This window comes from Orbicella franksi, chromosome 12, assembly GCF_964199315.1.
Source record: "Orbicella franksi chromosome 12, jaOrbFran1.1, whole genome shotgun sequence".
NCBI lineage: Eukaryota > Metazoa > Cnidaria > Anthozoa > Scleractinia > Merulinidae > Orbicella > Orbicella franksi.
This window is the reverse complement of record NC_138156.1, coordinates 10561262-10579837: the sequence shown is the minus strand read 5'-3', so window position 1 is coordinate 10579837 and position 18576 is coordinate 10561262. Positions and strand designations below refer to the sequence as shown.

General features: G+C 39.7%; 1 protein-coding gene across 2 annotated transcripts; it reads right to left on the bottom strand.

Moving 5' to 3' along the window:
* Nucleotides 1-30: 30 nt before the first annotated feature.
* LOC145464119 (glutathione hydrolase 1 proenzyme-like) lies at nucleotides 31-18500 on the bottom strand. Of its 2 annotated transcripts, none has more exons than XM_081447932.1 (9): nucleotides 18417-18500; nucleotides 17450-17630; nucleotides 10345-10775; nucleotides 9580-9781; nucleotides 6016-6329; nucleotides 5627-5766; nucleotides 3761-3948; nucleotides 2865-3105; nucleotides 31-1608 (listed from the first exon to the last, which is right to left on the bottom strand). In XM_081447932.1, the coding sequence occupies exons 2-9, from the start codon at nucleotides 17557-17559 to the stop codon at nucleotides 1318-1320; spliced, it is 1917 nt and encodes a 638-aa protein (XP_081304058.1). In that variant the 5' UTR covers nucleotides 17560-17630; nucleotides 18417-18500; the 3' UTR covers nucleotides 31-1317. The 2 variants fall into 2 exon arrangements, with proteins under 2 accessions (XP_081304058.1, XP_081304057.1); XM_081447931.1 differs by having other exon boundaries at nucleotides 17965-18488.
* Nucleotides 18501-18576: the final 76 nt, after the last annotated feature.

Genomic DNA, 18576 nt, shown 5'->3' with positions numbered 1-18576 from the left:
AATACCTTTTGTATCATTTGTAGATATATTTAAATTTTATTCATCTCTGTTTTTTGTTTCATGTATTTTTCCCTTTTACAATGGGAAAACCGTTTGCTAGTTGGCAACTGTCATCTATATAGAATTAAAGTTAATTACCTTAACGGTTGCCTGTGTATTCATTGCCTTTTTTTATGGACCTTCCATCAGAGATTGAACCAAGGGTTGCACCCGACCCTTGGGCTCTCACTGGAAGTGGGTTCTTAAACGAGCTCAGTCACGGTTTGCACATCTTGAAAGTTTAGCCCAAATTTTTCAAATTCGTCGTTTGCAATCCGTGTCAATCTAAGCCATCCTTGACCATCCTTGTTCCTCTATGGTTTATTGTTATCTCTTTGATATCTTTCTATCTTAGTAAACTATTATTTTCAGGTTCCCTTCCATTTAAAGGAGATTTGGTACGTGCATGGCCAAAACAACTCAAAACACCGTGATTGAGCTCCTTTAACGGCGGTTAGGTTTCGTAACAGGCGAAGCGACTAGTGCTTGGATGGAAAATTAGTCCGTCATACATGTAGTCTCCTCAGCAAATAACAAGAGGAGGCGAACAAAGATTTAAAAATATCAAAATTCGTTGTTGACAAAAACGCAATATAGTTTTTATCAGGGAAAAGTTGGGAATTTCGAATACTGATGTCTGGCAACCATGGGATTGATCTACCTCTGTAATGCAGATACTTTAAGAACATTTTCAAGCTCACTCTTCAAAAGATTAAAAACGTTCAACCTTCATCCCCAGATAGATGTAATAAAAAAGCGCGTTCAATAGTAATATCCTTTCTTGATTCTACCCAAGTTGCTCACTCAAATGGACTGAACCAACCCAAAGGAAGTGGTTGTTTATCGTCTGGGGTGGCCTGGGTAGGAGGCTTTTGGGAGGTGATTTTGGGAAGATTTCGATTTTTGAGCGATATAACCAAACAGTTACGGAGTAACTTGCTGTTTTATTGTAAACCAATACATACAGGAACCATTACTGAAAACATATTATTTGTTCCATCTACATGCTGCACGTTTCCATTCTAAGCAAAGTAATGTTTCAAAGCTAAGCAGATTCGAAGGCAGTGAAGCAATATTACAACGAGTGAAATCGATACGAGGCATAGAAATAGAAATGCATAACATTAACGTTTTTCATTAACTACAAGAAGCTTTTTGTTAAGGTACGAAATAGTTACAACCTGGCCCTGAGATGATGCTTAAGGTCTAGTTTCTAGGCTTAGTTGAGTTATATAATTTGAGACTAATCATGCTGCGCAGGTGTTCGGGACAAGTGCTCTATTGTCCCGCGGGCGCGCCATGTTTCCTCGGGTCTGACTTGGCAAATATTCCCTTTTCAGGGTCTCGGAATACTGCCTGCACAACAGCGAAGCTTTTATTACCGGTTACGACATGCCCGAGTTCTTCCAAGCCTTTAATTATGTCACCTGGCATAGCATATTTCCCAGAACTATCAGTAGGTATATTTTCGTACGATACATCCTGATCGGGCACCAGCTGAGTGTGTATACGAGGCTTGTCCACAGCCTCAGATAAGTTTGTTTTAAACCACAGCTTGTTCATTAACACCTGAGCATGTGAAAAAAAGCGGAGCAGTGAGTTAAATATTCACCACTAGCCATCGACACTAAGAGGAATAACTGTTTTAGTATATACAAAAGAAGTAGCATGAGATGCCCGAAAAAATTGACCAGAGACCGGAGAAAGTTGTTCGCAGCAGGCCATTTCGGAGTTGCCTTTTATCTCTGTGTCAAAATGAGTCTTCGTCCGAAACCATTCATCTGGAAATGTGTTCGCCCTACAGGTTCATTTTCACGCAAATCAAACTGATTATTATTTTTTTTAATGAAAGGTTTTGCACCAGGATTCGTTTTGAAACAGGTCATTATTATACATCAGTGATACGCCTTTTGCCAAGTAGGTCGCATTAGTATCATGGATTATATTATGGCTTAAAAAATTGATCTCAGTTTTAATTTATACCACCGTTGCAAATTCGGCCATGTCAGGAATGTTGTTCATTTTGTGTGCAAGCACTTTACACTTAGCCTCAATACAAGCTCTTTGGGGCAGGCAGCTTTTTTCAGCGAGGGAACGCCGTTTCTTTAAATAAGCCATATCCGAGTTGCCTTTTGAGTCTGCGTGCGAAACCATTTATAATCATTCATTTCATGCAAATCAAACTCATTTTCATATGAAAGGTATTGCACGAGGACTCGTTTTGAAACCAAGGTTTAAGGTAACTTGAAAATGGCCTACTGCCAAAAGTGCACACGAAATGTGCGAGAAATGTGCAACAGGGCAAGAAAAGTCACATGAGGTGATCACCAAGAGAAACAAAACGTGTTTGGTGTGTTAAGTGAAATTAAAAGACGGTCATCACAGTGGAAAAAGTGGTTGATTCGTTGATCTAACGTAATGATTAGTTTAGTTCAGTCTTCACAACTGCTGCTGGAAATTGCTGCCTGGAAGATTTAGACGGAAGTGAATTCCCGAACTGCGGTAAGCAACGTTTTGTCGTAGAAACTGGAAAACGTTTGAAAAATATCAGGTGGGGTTCATGCACGATTCCTGAGTGATCTTTGGAAAAGCTCTTCCAACTAAGGTATGTCACCCACCAAGGACACTATTAAGAGAGCACAAAAAAAAAAAAAACGCTGAAAGCACTTTCTCCTCTCTTCCATCCATCAACTTGATTGGGAAAAAAAAAACCATACGAGCATAAATTCCCAGACCCTTTCAAGACGATTCTACGGTATGTGCATAAGACCAATCACATTTGGCCTGTAGAACTTTGGCTCCTGTGTTGCAAGAGTCAAACATACCAGTGACACGGCGGTGGTGATCTTTCTCCCGCCGGAAGCGCCGATAACAAGCTGTACATCGCCGGTATCGTTGGTCAAAATGGCGGGAGATATGGACGAGAAAGGTCGCTTGTTTGGCTCGGGAAAGTTAAAAGGAGATGGAGAAATACCGTCCACTATGTTGTGACCGGGAATGTCAAAGTCTTCCATCTGGTCGTTGTAGATGATTCCTGTGACGTTAGATCGATATTTGGATCCAAATCTGTCAAAAACGACGATGAGAATGAACGTCAATCATGTGGTAACTGATTTTTAATGAAAATGTCAGCTAACAGGCTGTGCAGGGAAATCGGTTTGTCCAGAATCATGATCAAGCCTGTGAATGACATCAGAGAGGTTGCTTGGCAACGTGGCGTTCGTAATGATGTCACGGCGTTATGACAACTTTCTGAGAACTCACGTTAAGTTCAAGGCAAAAAAATATACATTTGGTGGGTTTTGATTGCTCCTACGAGTATTAGACAAAACGACAGTATAATGCACCTCTGGCAAGAGCCCGTCACTAGGAGCGTGCAACTACCCCATATTCCTGCCACGGCGTTTTCACAGACCGATCTATTTTCAGTTTGAATTTACCGCGAATTCCGACCCCCCGTAAGAACCTCGATGACCAATCACAAGCACGGACTTAATTTTTAATTAGCGTATTTACTATGTCGACTTGTCCATCTTAGGCCGCCATTTTTTCCTTACAGATGCGCGTTCATGTAGACCGGAAATGACCTGTTTCGCGGGTAAAGAAGCCTGAAAATAGACCGGTCTGTAAAAATGCCGTGACATAGGCTTAGTATGGGAGTAGAACAGTAGGAAACCTTGATTTATTATTGATTTGTAACTAACAAGAAATGCAAACCTACCTCCTGTTGATTGTGGTTGTTACGGAAACCGCGTCGCCATTTGGCGCCAAAACAGCCACGTGTGTTGTGCCGTAATCAGCGTCTGAGAATGATTGCGCGTAATATGATACGTTATCGTGCGTCATGTTATCCCATATTTTGTGACGTAAACGGTCGCCTGTTGTTTGGTTTAACATCGCCTCAGCAACCTACGGTGAAACCGGAGTTATGTAAACTTTTAGAAAGTATTATTGTAGAAATTGCACTCTTCTGATGAACTGAAAAACATGTTTCTGTAACTCGTTCACATAACTCACTGGCTGACTGTTCACGAACTTGCAATTTGATTGGTTAGGCCTTCAATACTATGTAACAGTTAGATTATGGGCAACAGATTTCAGTGAAGGCCAAATCAGTTATCACCTCAGAAATCGAGAGCGAGTATTTCCCTACTTTTAAAACTTGCTGTCGTCCACGCACGCTCGATAGTTTTCAACAATTTCAAGTAACGGTGAATGTCCTTTTCGTCTTTTCAGAAGCTTGATTATCCAGTACTGTCTCTAAATCGTCCTCGAAACTTTAGAAAAAGATTTGAAAACCACTTTTGTATACACGACCTTTCTTCTCGACAGTTCGACTGCCTCCACATTTCGATATAGAAATAGTGATTACGTGTATTTTTAGAAACTTGAATTAATATTTTAAGCGTAGATTGATACTTTGATCTTAGCTCCGTATTTAGTATTTTACATGCATATATTTTAGTTAACTTATTTTAATTCAGTGGTATACAGGACCCCACAAGCTTTGTAGCTTTAATCCTTATCGAGTTAAAATAAAGGTTTTATTATGGTATGGTAGGGTAAGGTAGGGTAGGGCAGGGCAGGGTAGGGTAGGTAGGGTAGGGTAGGGTAGGGTAGGGTAGGGTAGGGTAGGGTAGGGTAGGGTAGGGTAGGGTAGAGTAAGGTAGGGTAGGGTAGGGTATGTTATGCTATGTTATGTTATTGCACACTAATTAACAATGACCAATTCCCTCTATAAGACGTGCCTGCAGGGAATCATGGTAGTTGTATTCATCATCTTGGACTAGACATTTGTTTTGGTGAATGCAGCTACCATGATTCCCTGCAGGGGCGTCTCATATAGGGCATTGGCCACTAGTTTATGAGCTCGAGATTTCTACAAGGTATTAGTATAAATCTACTAACGTTCTATTACGAATGGCGTTCTCTGATTGGCTACGCTACTCACTGTCTATTCTGTGACAGTGAGTAGCCTGGCAGTGTGCTCTTGTTAACAAAATGACGGCCGCTTCTTGGCGTTTCGAAGTGTCTGTGACGAGGATTTAGATTCTGAACGACTAGTAGATTTATACTAAAACAATTAGATTATTCGCTCTCGATTTCTATCGCGCGATAGAAATCTTGAGCTCATAATCCTATTCTTTAATAGATGATGAGGCAGAATCTCATAGAAATGTTCAGCTACTTATCTAATTGTTTTAGTGGAATTGTAAATGAAATTTCCTGAGATAACGATTTCCAATCACCAGTCCCTTTTTTAAACAAGCTGACGGCTCGCTCTCGGTTTCTGGAGGAGGTTTTAAGAAGGATTCCTTCCTGAAGATGTAACTCTGCGAATATCAGTGTACCATCTTTGGTTGATTGTTTCTGACGCATGCGCATAAGACCGATAACAAAGCAAAAGCTCATCGCCAATGACCGTACACCATGCACGGGTTTTTGTCGAGATACGACGGCAAAATGGATTTCATTCTGGTCCAACGTCGGGTATGTCCTGGGAGGGGAGTGAATTTCGCTTTTGGTGGGAAACCCCTATTGACGCACGTTACGCGATTTCAGTCGTATTCCTGTTTCTTTAACTCACCTTTTCTATTGTTGAATTAAAGTCTGGATCTCCTAGCCGACTACGCCATGCATAACTGAACTTAAAAGCTTCAATGATGCGGTGATACGTCAGTACTGAGGAATTCACGTCATTACTGAAAGGTGACGTAAGATTGTATCCTGAAATGACAATTATTTGACGTCAAAAAAATTTAGTGCTCTGGAAAGAATCCTTTATCAGCTCTAAACCCTGGGTACAAGGCTAAGGCGTTTTCTGAGATTACTTTGGTTCTACGTTTCGACGTTCCAGGAAACAATAGGTTATCACTGTTTCACTGTTCCACTATTCTACTTGCTTGTCACTCTCCGATCCAATTCCTGAAGACAGGGACAAAAGTTAAAAAAATATATTTAAAGAACAGCACCCACCTTTTAAAATGTTCAAGATTAGCGCTAAAACAGCACCGCTTGTCGGGGGTGGGGTGAGATACATATTCATTCCCGAGAGTTTACTCTTATATGGCTTTCTGCTCCTCGACTTGTAATTTACCAGATCGTCCTTAGTCACGATGCCATTGGCTCTCTTTATGTCGTCCACGATATCATCGGACAGCTTTCTAGATGAATTACTGTAAAACGATTCAGGATCTTTTTTCACTCGTTCCAGGGTCTTTGCATACTTTTCGTTCTTGATTTTGTCTCCCTTTTTGCGAGTGTTATTGTTTTCATCAAGGAGCAGTTCGCTGAAATCATATTAAACATGAGAGTAAGAATTTATGAAATTACTAACAAGATTCAAGATTTTGTTTATTTGCCTTTTTACCTAATATATTAATTATTTATAAATATTTCAATGTATGGCGAGGTGACCTCTAGAAACCACCAGGCTTATAGTTGAGGCCACCTCGTACATAACAATACGGTTACATAGATAGTGCTACAGTGTGCGGCTTTGCTAGTTCAGTAATTATTTTGCTAAAAACTCCAGCAGTTTTTTCTTAAAATTGGGAAAACGTGACAAAGAAGTGATTGTAACAGGAAGGGAATTCCAGATCTTTGGACCTTGGTAAAGAATTGTGAATTTTTTCAGATTAGTCCTACAATGATGCACGCGATAACTATTGGCTGTTCGGGTGCTATAGCCATGAATTTGACTGTTTGTAAAACACAAGTTGAAAAGCAATGGAGGCAACAGGTTGTTATGATAACAGGACATAACTTTAGCTATTTGAAACGTGTTGATTTGATGAATGTCTGAAATTCTTAATTTCAAGAATAAAGGAGTAGAATGTGCTCTATAATCTGAATTGGTAATAGCTCGCACAGCCCGTTTTTGCAAACAGTAAATTCTATTTAAGTTACTGTTACGTATGTAGACGACCATGCAAGGTTACAATAGGTGATATAAGGATAAATTTGCGAGTAGTGCAAGGTGAGTCTAGTTTTAGAAGATAGATAGAAGTGAGACCTGAATAACATTCCAATTGATTTGGAGATTTGTTTACATAAACAGCTGATATGATCTTTCCAGGTAAGGTGCTCGTCAATATATACCCCAAGAAATTTAGTAGCGTTGGTGAGAGGGCGAGTGAGGCCGTTACCACTCAAGTGATTCCCTTCATAACATTTACTGAGGACTTTGTATGTTCACAGTTTGCTGGCACTGGAAGGCGCTTAGCTGTCTTCTTCCAGTTTGAAATTAACTTTGCGCCTGGAGAAAGCTATTCGCCCTGAATGGCTGATACACGGCGGAAATTGAAAAAAAATGAGACATATATAACTCCATTTCGACCATTAATAACCAGAAATTTAAGTTCAATGTAAATCTAAATTCAAGGTAAATCGTGGAAATTCATTCCTCTTCTGTGACACATTTGTTTAGTCGGCCTAGCACTAAATACATAAAACATGACGAAAATCACGTGCACGTTTTTGCCTTATGTCCACGTGCACGTGGACACCAGGTTTTGGAGTGAGCTCGGTACTGTGTAACCATTCTTTGCGTTCCTAATGTAAGATTCTGTGAAGGGTGGTTCAGGTAGTTTCCGGGTTAATCAAGTTTGGCTACGAAAGACAAGTAAAAAACTGACGATAAATTGACGGCATTTGGTGCTATTGATTTTGGAAATACAAGTTTCAACCACGCTGTACAGATTGAAGACACTTTATTTAATTTTTTTACGGGGACTGGGATGTAGACCGTGGAGACTTAAGCATTAGTAGTCATTTGTGACAGGCTGATTTTAGCATTTAATTTTGTTAGCATTCGAGCCCTCTGTTCACGCAACTCACTTGTGTTTAAATCAAATTTGATAAAAAATAACACGCTTCAAAGATGACGATGAGTGGATTAAAACGCATTTTCAGTGAATAAGCAAACAGGTATAACTCACAAAAATTGATTGTTAGGTCTATGATCAATACCTCACGGTATATATACCAACATGGTTCGTATCAGGGCATCAAGCCAGATCAAATTGCATTCGTAATGCTACCGGAAGTGTAACGCTTCCCTTCTGTTTACATTTTATTTTTCGCATGAGAGTATAGCCAGTACAAGCTAGTACACAGGCTGGCATGAGAGCATAGTCTAAACTTTGAAGCAATACTCGAATCACCCGGATTCCTCTGATATCGGTATCATTTCAATCCATGAGATAAAACATCAAACAACACATTTAAGCTTAAAATTGGCTTAAATACAGAGCCGCTTAAACGACATGGAATTCGAAACTCTGTGACGATCTGTTCTAGAAAACACTTTTGATAAAGGGTTGTAAATACTGAAGTCCTAACATCAGAAAAATATAGTGATCACAATGAGCCGATTAAAAAGTATCAAATGATGCACACTTTCCGAGAGTAAGCAAACAGGTATAAATAATGGTAATTGAACTGAGTGGGGAGCAATTTTGTCTGTCATCATACGGTTGCACGCGATTTCGATTTGAGACTGCAAGTATGATTTCAGACCACAATTGCAGGACACGAAGTTCAATTACCACTTTATTACGTCCATTTTCAATAACCTTGGTCAGTACCAATATTATTGATCCAGTAGCCGGTTGGTTAAAAGCAGAACCAGAAACGCTTTTACATCTTACTTTGTATGCAAAACAGAAAAAAAAATGCAATTTAGGGCACAAAATAGTGTGATTCGTGAATGAATTGCTCTGGTTTTCCTGCAATTTAATTTCTGGCATTGAAATCTGATTGGTTGTTTTTTAATTCTTATTGTCTGGGAAAATGATGCAGCAATTATTTTTTACTTCATAGGCACTTTAAGAATAAATTGCACTGCTGAGAGTCAATCAGACTGCAAGGATCACCAGTGATTTTAAAATGGATGTAATAAATTACAAAAGTTAATTGTCATTAAGGATCGAGAGAGGCAGGTCGAATTTTATTCAAAAAAATAATGGAAGTGAAAATGTATCCTGTCTAAATGATCTAGCGTTACGCTTGCATCACACTTGTTTGGTTTGGCAGTGGATGTCTTCGCACTAATATAAACAAATGACACAAGGCAGCCTTTGATCATAGTTAATAGAGGGGATTGGTTATGAAACCCGACAAAGTTCTTTGTTGTATGTTTTTGTTCTCTTTTTTGGCCTTGACCGTGCAATAAACACAATCTTGAGTTCTTTACTCCATACTGAGGAACTAACCAATAGAAACGTTTGGTTACGTAATTCATGCATAGTGTATGAACGCAAAACAAAAGATTGTGCGCGGTCGTGGACCTTCCAACATAATCTTGGCATCTTTGTTTGCTCCTTTGATGTTTGCCGGGCTTCACAACCATTCTCCTCTGTTAACTATGCTTAGATTTAAGTTTTAATACTATAAGCTTCTGATGTGTTTCGCTTCTGTGCTGCCCTACCTTGGTACGGCCTACTGGTAATTTGCTTTTTGTTATTCAAGGCCAATTTTATGTGTCATCTTCAAACTGAGTTAGCCTTTGCTGTTGATACGCAGGTGATATAAACTGACCTCAGTCCTGGATCTTTTCTAATGTCCTCTTCGATTCCTTTTGTCGTCTTCAAAGCGTCATCCACAGCTTCTGTAATATTAAATCCATTTCTGGCCAAATCGATCGCAGGTTGAACAAGTTTTTCCCATGGTAACCGGTGGTATCGTTTCCAGGCTTCATACATACCGCGTACCTCGCCGGGCACGGCAATGGACAGACCACCTAAGAAGAAGTTAAGGTGCTATTCGCCACTTTAGAAACGAGAAAAAATCTAGGGCGTCTCATCTCGCAGTCGGACCGTTACTAGGCCAAAACTTGCAAAAGATGCTAAGTCAGATTGCCCACGGTAGCATTCCCACAAGGGACTGCGAGTTGAGACTCGCTCCAGGTTTCTTCTCGATTTTAAAACGGCTAAGAAGTATTATTTGTTATAAATCAGTGGGCGTTTTAAAAATGTCAACAGACATTTTCAAAGTCTTTCAAACTCTTTCTAAGTGTGATTTTTTTACCTTTAGTCCAAACAACCCTAAAAAATTTAACAAACCTGCAGGTGCAAGATATGAAACACTTTATTGACAGGCTCAGTCGAATCAGCGTTGCAAGTACATAACTGCAATGCGCGTGCCAAAAGTAACAACAAAAATAAATTCTAAATCCAGTGCCCAGACCAACTGGGCCATGGTCTTGCCAGGTAAAGAACAAACTCTTACTGGACTTGATCGTTAAATTGGTTTCTTAACTTTCAAATATAAAGTATCTGTCTAAGACAAAGTAGAAAAGAATACCTTTTTGGGCTTTCTTCTCGTTGTCCTTAAACATGTCCCGGTGTGCTCGTGCTGGAGCAGTTTCTCTGAAGTCGATGACTGTGGTTTCCTGGAGGCTTCTGTTGTACACCAACATTATTCCACCTCCTCCTATTCCCGACGAATGCATGCTTATAACCCCCAAGCAGAACATGGCGGCGATGGCGGCATCCACGGCCGAGCCGTTGGCGTTGAGAATTTCCTTGCCGATTTGGGAGCATTCCGGTGTATCCGTGGCGACGGCCTCTTTTTTGTAGGGTCCACCAGATGATGGATCGTTAGATGATGGAACAACAGATGAGGGATTGTCAGGTGATTGATCGGTGTCTTTTGTCAGAACATATACGACGACTCCAATTACAACCGCCACAACCACAATCACCAGCACTACAATAATCAATATGATGATTGTTCTGCAGGAGAAACATTAGATTTGTTTTACTGATCGCTTGTTTTGCGTTCTCGAGAAGCGACTTGGAAGTCTCAGCCACAATTTTCTCAGTGATTCGCACTAGTTACATTTGTTACGATCTGTTGAGTCGTTAACTTAACTTCAATAATGTAAATATGATCAAATGAGGAAATAAAGTCTGGTTTTTTTCACTTTGGTAGGAAAAAAAAAAGGATTAAGGCTAGAGAAGATTAGGATGGCTGATTGCTAATTACAAACTTATAATTTAGGATGACTTGAATTCGAAACATAAAAAAGAAAAGGCTTGAACAATTCACTGCTCACAGTCATATGTCGGTGTGATTAAATCCGAACTTCTCTTTACTCGGTCATATTATAGTGGCGGATCCAGACCTTGAGCTAAGGGGGCGGTTGTTGTTGTTGTTGTTGTTGTTGTTGTTTTTTGGCTTGCCCTGCCGGCTTTTATTTCTTCTGCGATTGTTTTTTACCCAAAATAAGGGGGGCCCGGTCCCCCCGTCCCTCTCCCCTAGATCCAACACTGTATTAATTCTGTGCAGAAGCCATGATGAAAATAAAACATCTGATCGTTAAAGAGGTGAATAACTGTAAAATAACTGGAACTGGCCATGGCGACTCTGTATGTTGATACTTAACAGCGTTTGTGCTTCAATGAATGGATCGATATACAGCCGCCCTAGATCAGTTGGTGGCAAACCCGAACTCAAACAGCCCGAGGTGAGCAAACTAACCATGAGACCACCGCATTTCCACTGGGAACAGTGTTACCTGTCAAAAATTCTCTCACGTTTACCTCTAATGGTCGCCATGTTTAATAAAAATGCACCTTTTGGGAAAGTTTAAAAAATTCTCCGGAGAACTAGAAAGCCCATAAGTATTTACAAAAGATTACTAGTCATCACCACCTAGGTGAGCATTCTGCTTCCAGAAATGTTCTTTTAAAGAACTATGAAAAAAAAGTTTAGTGATCTATCTATATCTTTTATATCAACTGTTTTGGGATTAAATGTATCTTCGTTGCCTGTTATTCCCTTGTTTCTATACCTTTAGTAAGTACCTGGTAGCCGAATCTGTATACATAATTTTTTTCAGTTTTGTATAAATATAGTGTCCTGTTTAGTTTGCATTTAAATACCAATACATGTACTGTACTGATTCAAAATACGAAGCATAATTGAAGGATTTCGTGCAAAAAGGGCGTATATCGCTTTTTTTTTTATTTTCATTTTTTGCAATATATGGGAGCTAATTTTTGGCAGACTAACTTAATTGTTTTTGTTGATTTGCGCTTCGTTTTCGAGAAATAACGTATGTAAAAAACTCAGTTTTCCAAGCGCCATCTTTTGGAGCGAATCCTTCGAAGGTAAATTTCGACGCGACGCTTCGAACAGCACGGTTTTTTTAAATAGATGTTTTGGTTTTTGAAAGAAGTAGAGAAATAGACCGGAAAAAAAAAAAAATCGACCGATTTCGTATCGAACCGGTGTCACGGCAAAACAAACTCGAATCCGGCCCGTTAAGAGATTCGCGTAATTATATGAATAATAAAACTTGTATCAGTTCGAACAACTAGCGCCAAATGCTACGCTTCGGTGACTTCATCGTTTAGGCCCGGTCCAAACGCCGCTCCACTCATTTGCCGAACCAAACTTGATTAAGTTCGACCTTAGAGCGACTTTGGAGCGGCGGCTGGTTCAGACGGCGTACTTGCGTCGAACTTAATTCGGGAAGCCGGTGGTAACAATTTTCGACGAGAAAATACACGTTCTGAATTCAAGAACTCTGTCCAAATAGAAAAGCTGTGACTAACATTCCGCTGTTGTAACAATATTTAGGGAAGCAAATTCAAACTCAAGGCTCAGTGTTTGTATTTAGACCGGTTTTCTCCCGGTTAATACGACTTTTTAAAGGAAAATCGCATAACCTGGGCTATTATCACGAAGAAAAAGGAAAAAATGAATTTGCGCGAAAGAACTCGCTTAGAGTCCCGTTTCTCTCAAATCGAAGGCATATTTAATTTCGTTGTGTTTATTTTTGGTGACGACTTCCAGCTTCATGTATGACTGGTCACGCCACTCAATTTCGAGCCAATCACGAGTCCCGTTATATGAAAAACGCATTACAGTAATTTATGCATCAGGTTCGACCCATGAGGAGAACGCCGTCTGAATCAGCTGCCGCTCCAACGTCGCATAGTGCGACAGACCCTGCCGAATTTAATATTGTTTGCCGCACCAAACCTAACCTGCCGAACCAAACTGATTCAAACGCCGCTCTTCTGCCGTACTTAACTCATCAGTTAGGTTCGGCGCATGAATAGAGCAGCGTTTGGAACGGGCCTTAGCGAAACAAAAGGTTTCTTTTGTTTTTCGTTCAACAAAAGATCTCCAAAAGATGCCCTTGGAAAACTGAGCTTTTTTGCAAACGTTTTTTTTTTCTCGAGAGCGAAGCGCAAATCAGCAAAAACAATTACGGAACGATGTTTTTCATGTCACAACAAGTCATTAGCTCGATCCTGCAAAAAATGAAAATCGGCCCAAAAAGCGATATACACCCTTTTTGCACGAAATCCTTCAATAAGTTAATATAAGGAAGGATAGGGGGACTACCTTGTAAAACCTTGTTACTTGATTAACCAAATGTATTGATAAGAACATTGATTGATTCATTCATTGATTCATTCATTCATTTTCATTCATCAAGTTGCGAGCGTGACGATTTTGTGTGTTTCAATCGACCGTGACAATTAACCGGGGACAATTACAGAACTTAAACATTCATGGCGTATCCAAAAATTGATATAGCTCTAGATATGACATTTGAAAACAAAGCGACGACTGAACAGTAATCAATAGTCTAGCATTAAAAGGAAATTAAAGCGGGTTCCTATGAGAGAGTAAATGCTAGAATCAATTTCACTGTATGGAAATCTTGAAATATCCTTTCATGGCAAAATAGCGAACTCTGAATACTGCCTCGTTAAAGTTGCTCCCTTCAGCCTTCAGCTTTACCTGGAGCAAGCGTTTAAATTTCGTTTAATTAAATATTCTGAATATTACTGAAAATTAAAACAGTGTTTTCGCTTTAAAACGAGGTATTTTTCTCGGAAATCAACAACAGTCGAAACAAATCGGATTAAACGGATCTTCGTTAAAGTGCTAGTCGCCACCAAGCTAATCGAACTTTCCTACCAATATTTTCGGCTTGATTGCTGTTCACTTTTCTTTATTAATTCTCTCATCAACCTGGCTATTGTGATTCTTTATCATCGCTGTGCATTTCATAATCAAAAGAACTTCGATGGCCAAACGTAAGATGCGAGGTGCCACGTGCAACGTACCACGGACACTTATGGAACGCCAGAACTGTCTTATGATACTTTTTTTATTATATTGGGTGGTTATGTCATTATATTGAGTAGTTATGTTATTATATTCGGTGATTAACTCATTATACTCGGTGCTTATTCCATTATACTCGGTGCTTATGTCTTTATATGCGGTGCTGTCTTCATTATATTCGGTGCTTATTCCATTATATTCGGTGCTTCCCTCGTTATATTCGGTGCTTTCTTCGTTATATTCGGTGCTTTTTTCCTTATATTCGGTGCTGTCTTTATTACATTCGGTGCTTATTCCATTATATTCGGTGCTTACTTCATTATATTCGGTGCCTACTTCATTATATTCGGTGCTTACTTCATTATATTCGGTGCTTACTTCATTATATTCGGTGCTTACTTCATTATATTCGGTGCTTACTTCATTATATTCGGTGCTTACTTCATTATATTCGGTGCTTACTTCATTATATTCGGTGCTTACTTCATTATATTCGGTGCTTACCTCATTATATTCGGTGCTTACTTCATTATATTCGGTGCTTACTTCATTATATTCGGTGCTTATTTCATTATATTCGGTGCTTTCTTCGATATGATCGTCACCAGTCTTCGCAAGGGGTCGTACAATTTGGAGGTAGTCTAGGGAAAGCCGGGAAAAACGGGTGTCACGAAAACTCAGACCCCGAAACCTCAGACCCCGAAAACTCAGACCCCTCGAAATTAAAAACTCAATTGTTATCACCCGAATTGCTCTATGGCCACAATGGGGCGAGATGTTTATCTTCTCCGGTTTATGTTGTCGCGTCGATCGAACGGTGAAACAGAAATATTTAACTTCTCAGGTTTATCGTTGTCGCGTCGGTCAAACAGTGAAGAACTAACAAGGTTTAGAACAGCAGCCGACACTGCTTTTCAAAACAGACCTTTTTTATGCAATCGTATGCAGCAAAAAAATGTGTTGTTCTCTGAAACATACTCGTTTGATCGCAATCTGCTTTTTGACTTTATGTGCGTTGCGTGACTGTCGGCACGTAAAAAGTCAACACGTAAAAAGCACGTGAAGGTCGAACCGATTGAACCGCCATGTCTGGTCTCGAAATGTGAGTGAACGAAAATTGAAATGAAGAATACAAAAGCAAAAACCGACACAACTTCTGGTTCTTTCCGTTGTGGCAAAAACTGTGCTACTTGTCCCTACATTTCTCACGGACTTACTACATACTTCTACCGGGGAAACGCGCGCCATAAAATCCAACCTGACCTGTGACACTAAAAACCTCATCTACATGATTCAATGTAACCGCCGTAATTTACAATACATAGGAGAGACGAAACGACAATTAAAAGACCGATTTAATGAACACCGCCGTACCATACATAACCCTAACAACAAATCTAAACCTACTACAGCCGCCGAACATTTCCTGTCCTCTCCTAACCACACTGCTAACGACATGCAATTAATCCCCATCGAAAAAATCGTTTCTAACCGAGACTCTATCCGTACGGCCAGGGAAGCTTTTTTAATTCAAAAAGGCAGAACAATTGATCCTAATGGTCTGAACATCCGCGAAGAAACATATTAATTGTTTCCATTTGTTTTCTTTTATTATGTTCTTTTATCATGTTATTTTATTTTACCGTATGCTTATCTTCAATTTACACGATCAATTACTTTTGCGTAGTCCGGTATTACGTAAATATCGGCTACATAAAAACACGCACCAATGTAAAATCTTCCATTGTACCTGAAGAAGGCTGGTTTGGCCAGCCGAAATATAGTACACCTTCAAAAAATCATTCTACGTTGTGTCGGTTTTTGCTTTTGTATTCTTCATTTCAATTTTCGTTCACTCACATTTCGAGACCAGACATGGCGGTTCAATCGGTTCGACCTTCACGTGCTTTTTACGTGTTGACTTTTTACGTGCCGACAGTCACGCAACGCACATAAAGTCAAAAAGCAGATTGCGATCAAACGAGTATGTTTCAGAGAACAACACATTTTTTTGCTGCATACGATTGCATAAAAAAGGTCTGTTTTGAAAAGCAGTGTCGGCTGCTGTTCTAAACCTTGTTAGTTCTTCACTGTTTGACCGACGCGACAGCGATAAACCTGAGAAGTTAAATATTTCTGTTTCACCGTTCGATCGACGCGACAACATAAACCGGAGAAGATAAACATCTCGCCCCATTGTGGCCATAGAGCAATTCGGGTGATAACAATTGAGTTTTTAATTTCGAGGGGTCTGAGTTTTCGGGGTCTGAGGTTTCGGGGTCTGAGTTTTCGTGACACCCGTTTTTCCCGGCTTTCCCTAGACTACCTCCAAATTGTACGACCCCTTGCGAAGACTGGTGACGATCATATCGAAGAAAGCACCGAATATAATGAAATAAGCACCGAATATAATGAAGTAAGCACCGAATATAATGAAGTAAGCACCGAATATAATGAAGTAAGCACCGAATATAATGAAGTAAGCACCGAATATAATGAAGTAAGCACCGAATATAATGAAGTAAGCACCGAATATAATGAAGTAAGCACCGAATATAATGAAGTAGGCACCGAATATAATGAAGTAAGCACCGAATATAATGGAATAAGCACCGAATATAATAAAGACAGCACCGAATATAAGGAAAAAAGCACCGAATATAACGAAGAAAGCACCGAATATAACGAGGGAAGCACCGAATATAATGGAATAAGCACCGAATATAATGAAGACAGCACCGCATATAAAGACATAAGCACCGAGTATAATGGAATAAGCACCGAGTATAATGAGTTAATCACCGAATATTTAACAATTATTCCATGAAACCGCGTTGGATATGAAGTGATAAATAACCAACGAGCGCGTAGCGCGAGTTGGTTATGATCACTTCATATCCAACAAGGTCGAATGGAATAATTGTTTTAGTATATTCTTAATCGGGTTTTTGCCGCCGATTTTTATTTCAACAATTTTACAGAGCGGAAAATTTTTAAACTTGGCGCACTGTTTTCCATATAAGGTAAAACTCCGACTAATGGCTCATAGTCGGAGTTTTTGAGCCAATCAGAGAGCTAGAAATGCAATAGTCGGAGCTGAGAATATACTAAAATAACATAACTACTCAATATAATGACATAACCACCCAATATAATAAAAAAAAGTATCATAAGACAGTTCTGGCGTTCCATAGACACTACTAATCTCAATCAGTTGATGATTATATAATATCAATTTGACTTGAAGCAAAAAGATGAAAGCTGGAGCACAAATGAATGCGACAAAGAGAGAGAGGGAAAAAAAAATAGCACTTACCGTCTGTTGAATTTCTTGGCTGGCTTATTATCGTCTACCGCAACTATTGAGATTTCAAGCTGACTTTGCGAAATAGTACTAGTTGGCGGTTCGCCCGTTCCTGGAAACATTGTTAAATTGCAGCAGAGCCCAAGCTTCCACTTCTAGAGATATTTTCCTTAGAACAGTGATTGTCCTCAAACTGAGACACAGAGAGACAGAGAAGAAGAATTAGCGAGAGAAACGGAGAGACTAATGCACGTCCAAGAGTTTCGCATTCGGTCTTATGGTTGTCACACTATTGTGATCAAGATTCTTAGAAATTTTGGCAGTCACAAAAACAATTCTTAGAATTGAGTCACATCAGACAGCATGTCCAAACTCTCGTGATTGGTCAATAACAATAATCTGATAAATACGGTATCTTTATATTACAAAGCCCAACTGTTGAAAGTATTTTGATCTCTAAACCCAGTTTGTCTTTCCGCCTTTAATCATAATAAAAACTTTATTAAACAATCTTCATGGAGAAGTACCTGTTCTGTGTGCATGACCACATTCACAGATCCAAGACGGCTGCCATGTTTACACAGTTTTTGGCTTCACGAGTCCCTAGCAGTGAAAACCTGGAAAACTTGCCGACCAACCTTCGCATCAACAGTTTGCTAGATATGTTGGCAGTCACAAAGTGTAATTCCATCGGCGTGAAATGAAGAAATTGCGACGAAAGAAGCGTACAGCATTTGTACTGCTTCCAGTGTTGTGCACTCTGGTGTGACGACTGTGTTACGGCGCAAAACATAATTCGAGCTAATAACGAACACCTTGTGCTGGCGCTTAAAGACTTCGAAGATCAAGACATTAAGGAAGTGTTAAAATATACGTCGAATGCGTCTTGACCGGTGAGTGTGAATTTAGCATTTACTGAGACATGGCACGCCTAGTCATGCAAACTGAGCTATTCTTGATTCCTGCCTCTTCAACTCACCTTGTCTATCTATGAATAAAAAGCTGAATCTCCAAGCCGACTTCGCCATGCATAACTGAACTTGCAAGCTTCAATAGCTGTTGTTACAGTTGAGCCCACGTTTCAGCGGTGTTACTTTCAGTGCGCGCGAAGGCGAGGCTTTTCTGGTCAAACGAAGAAT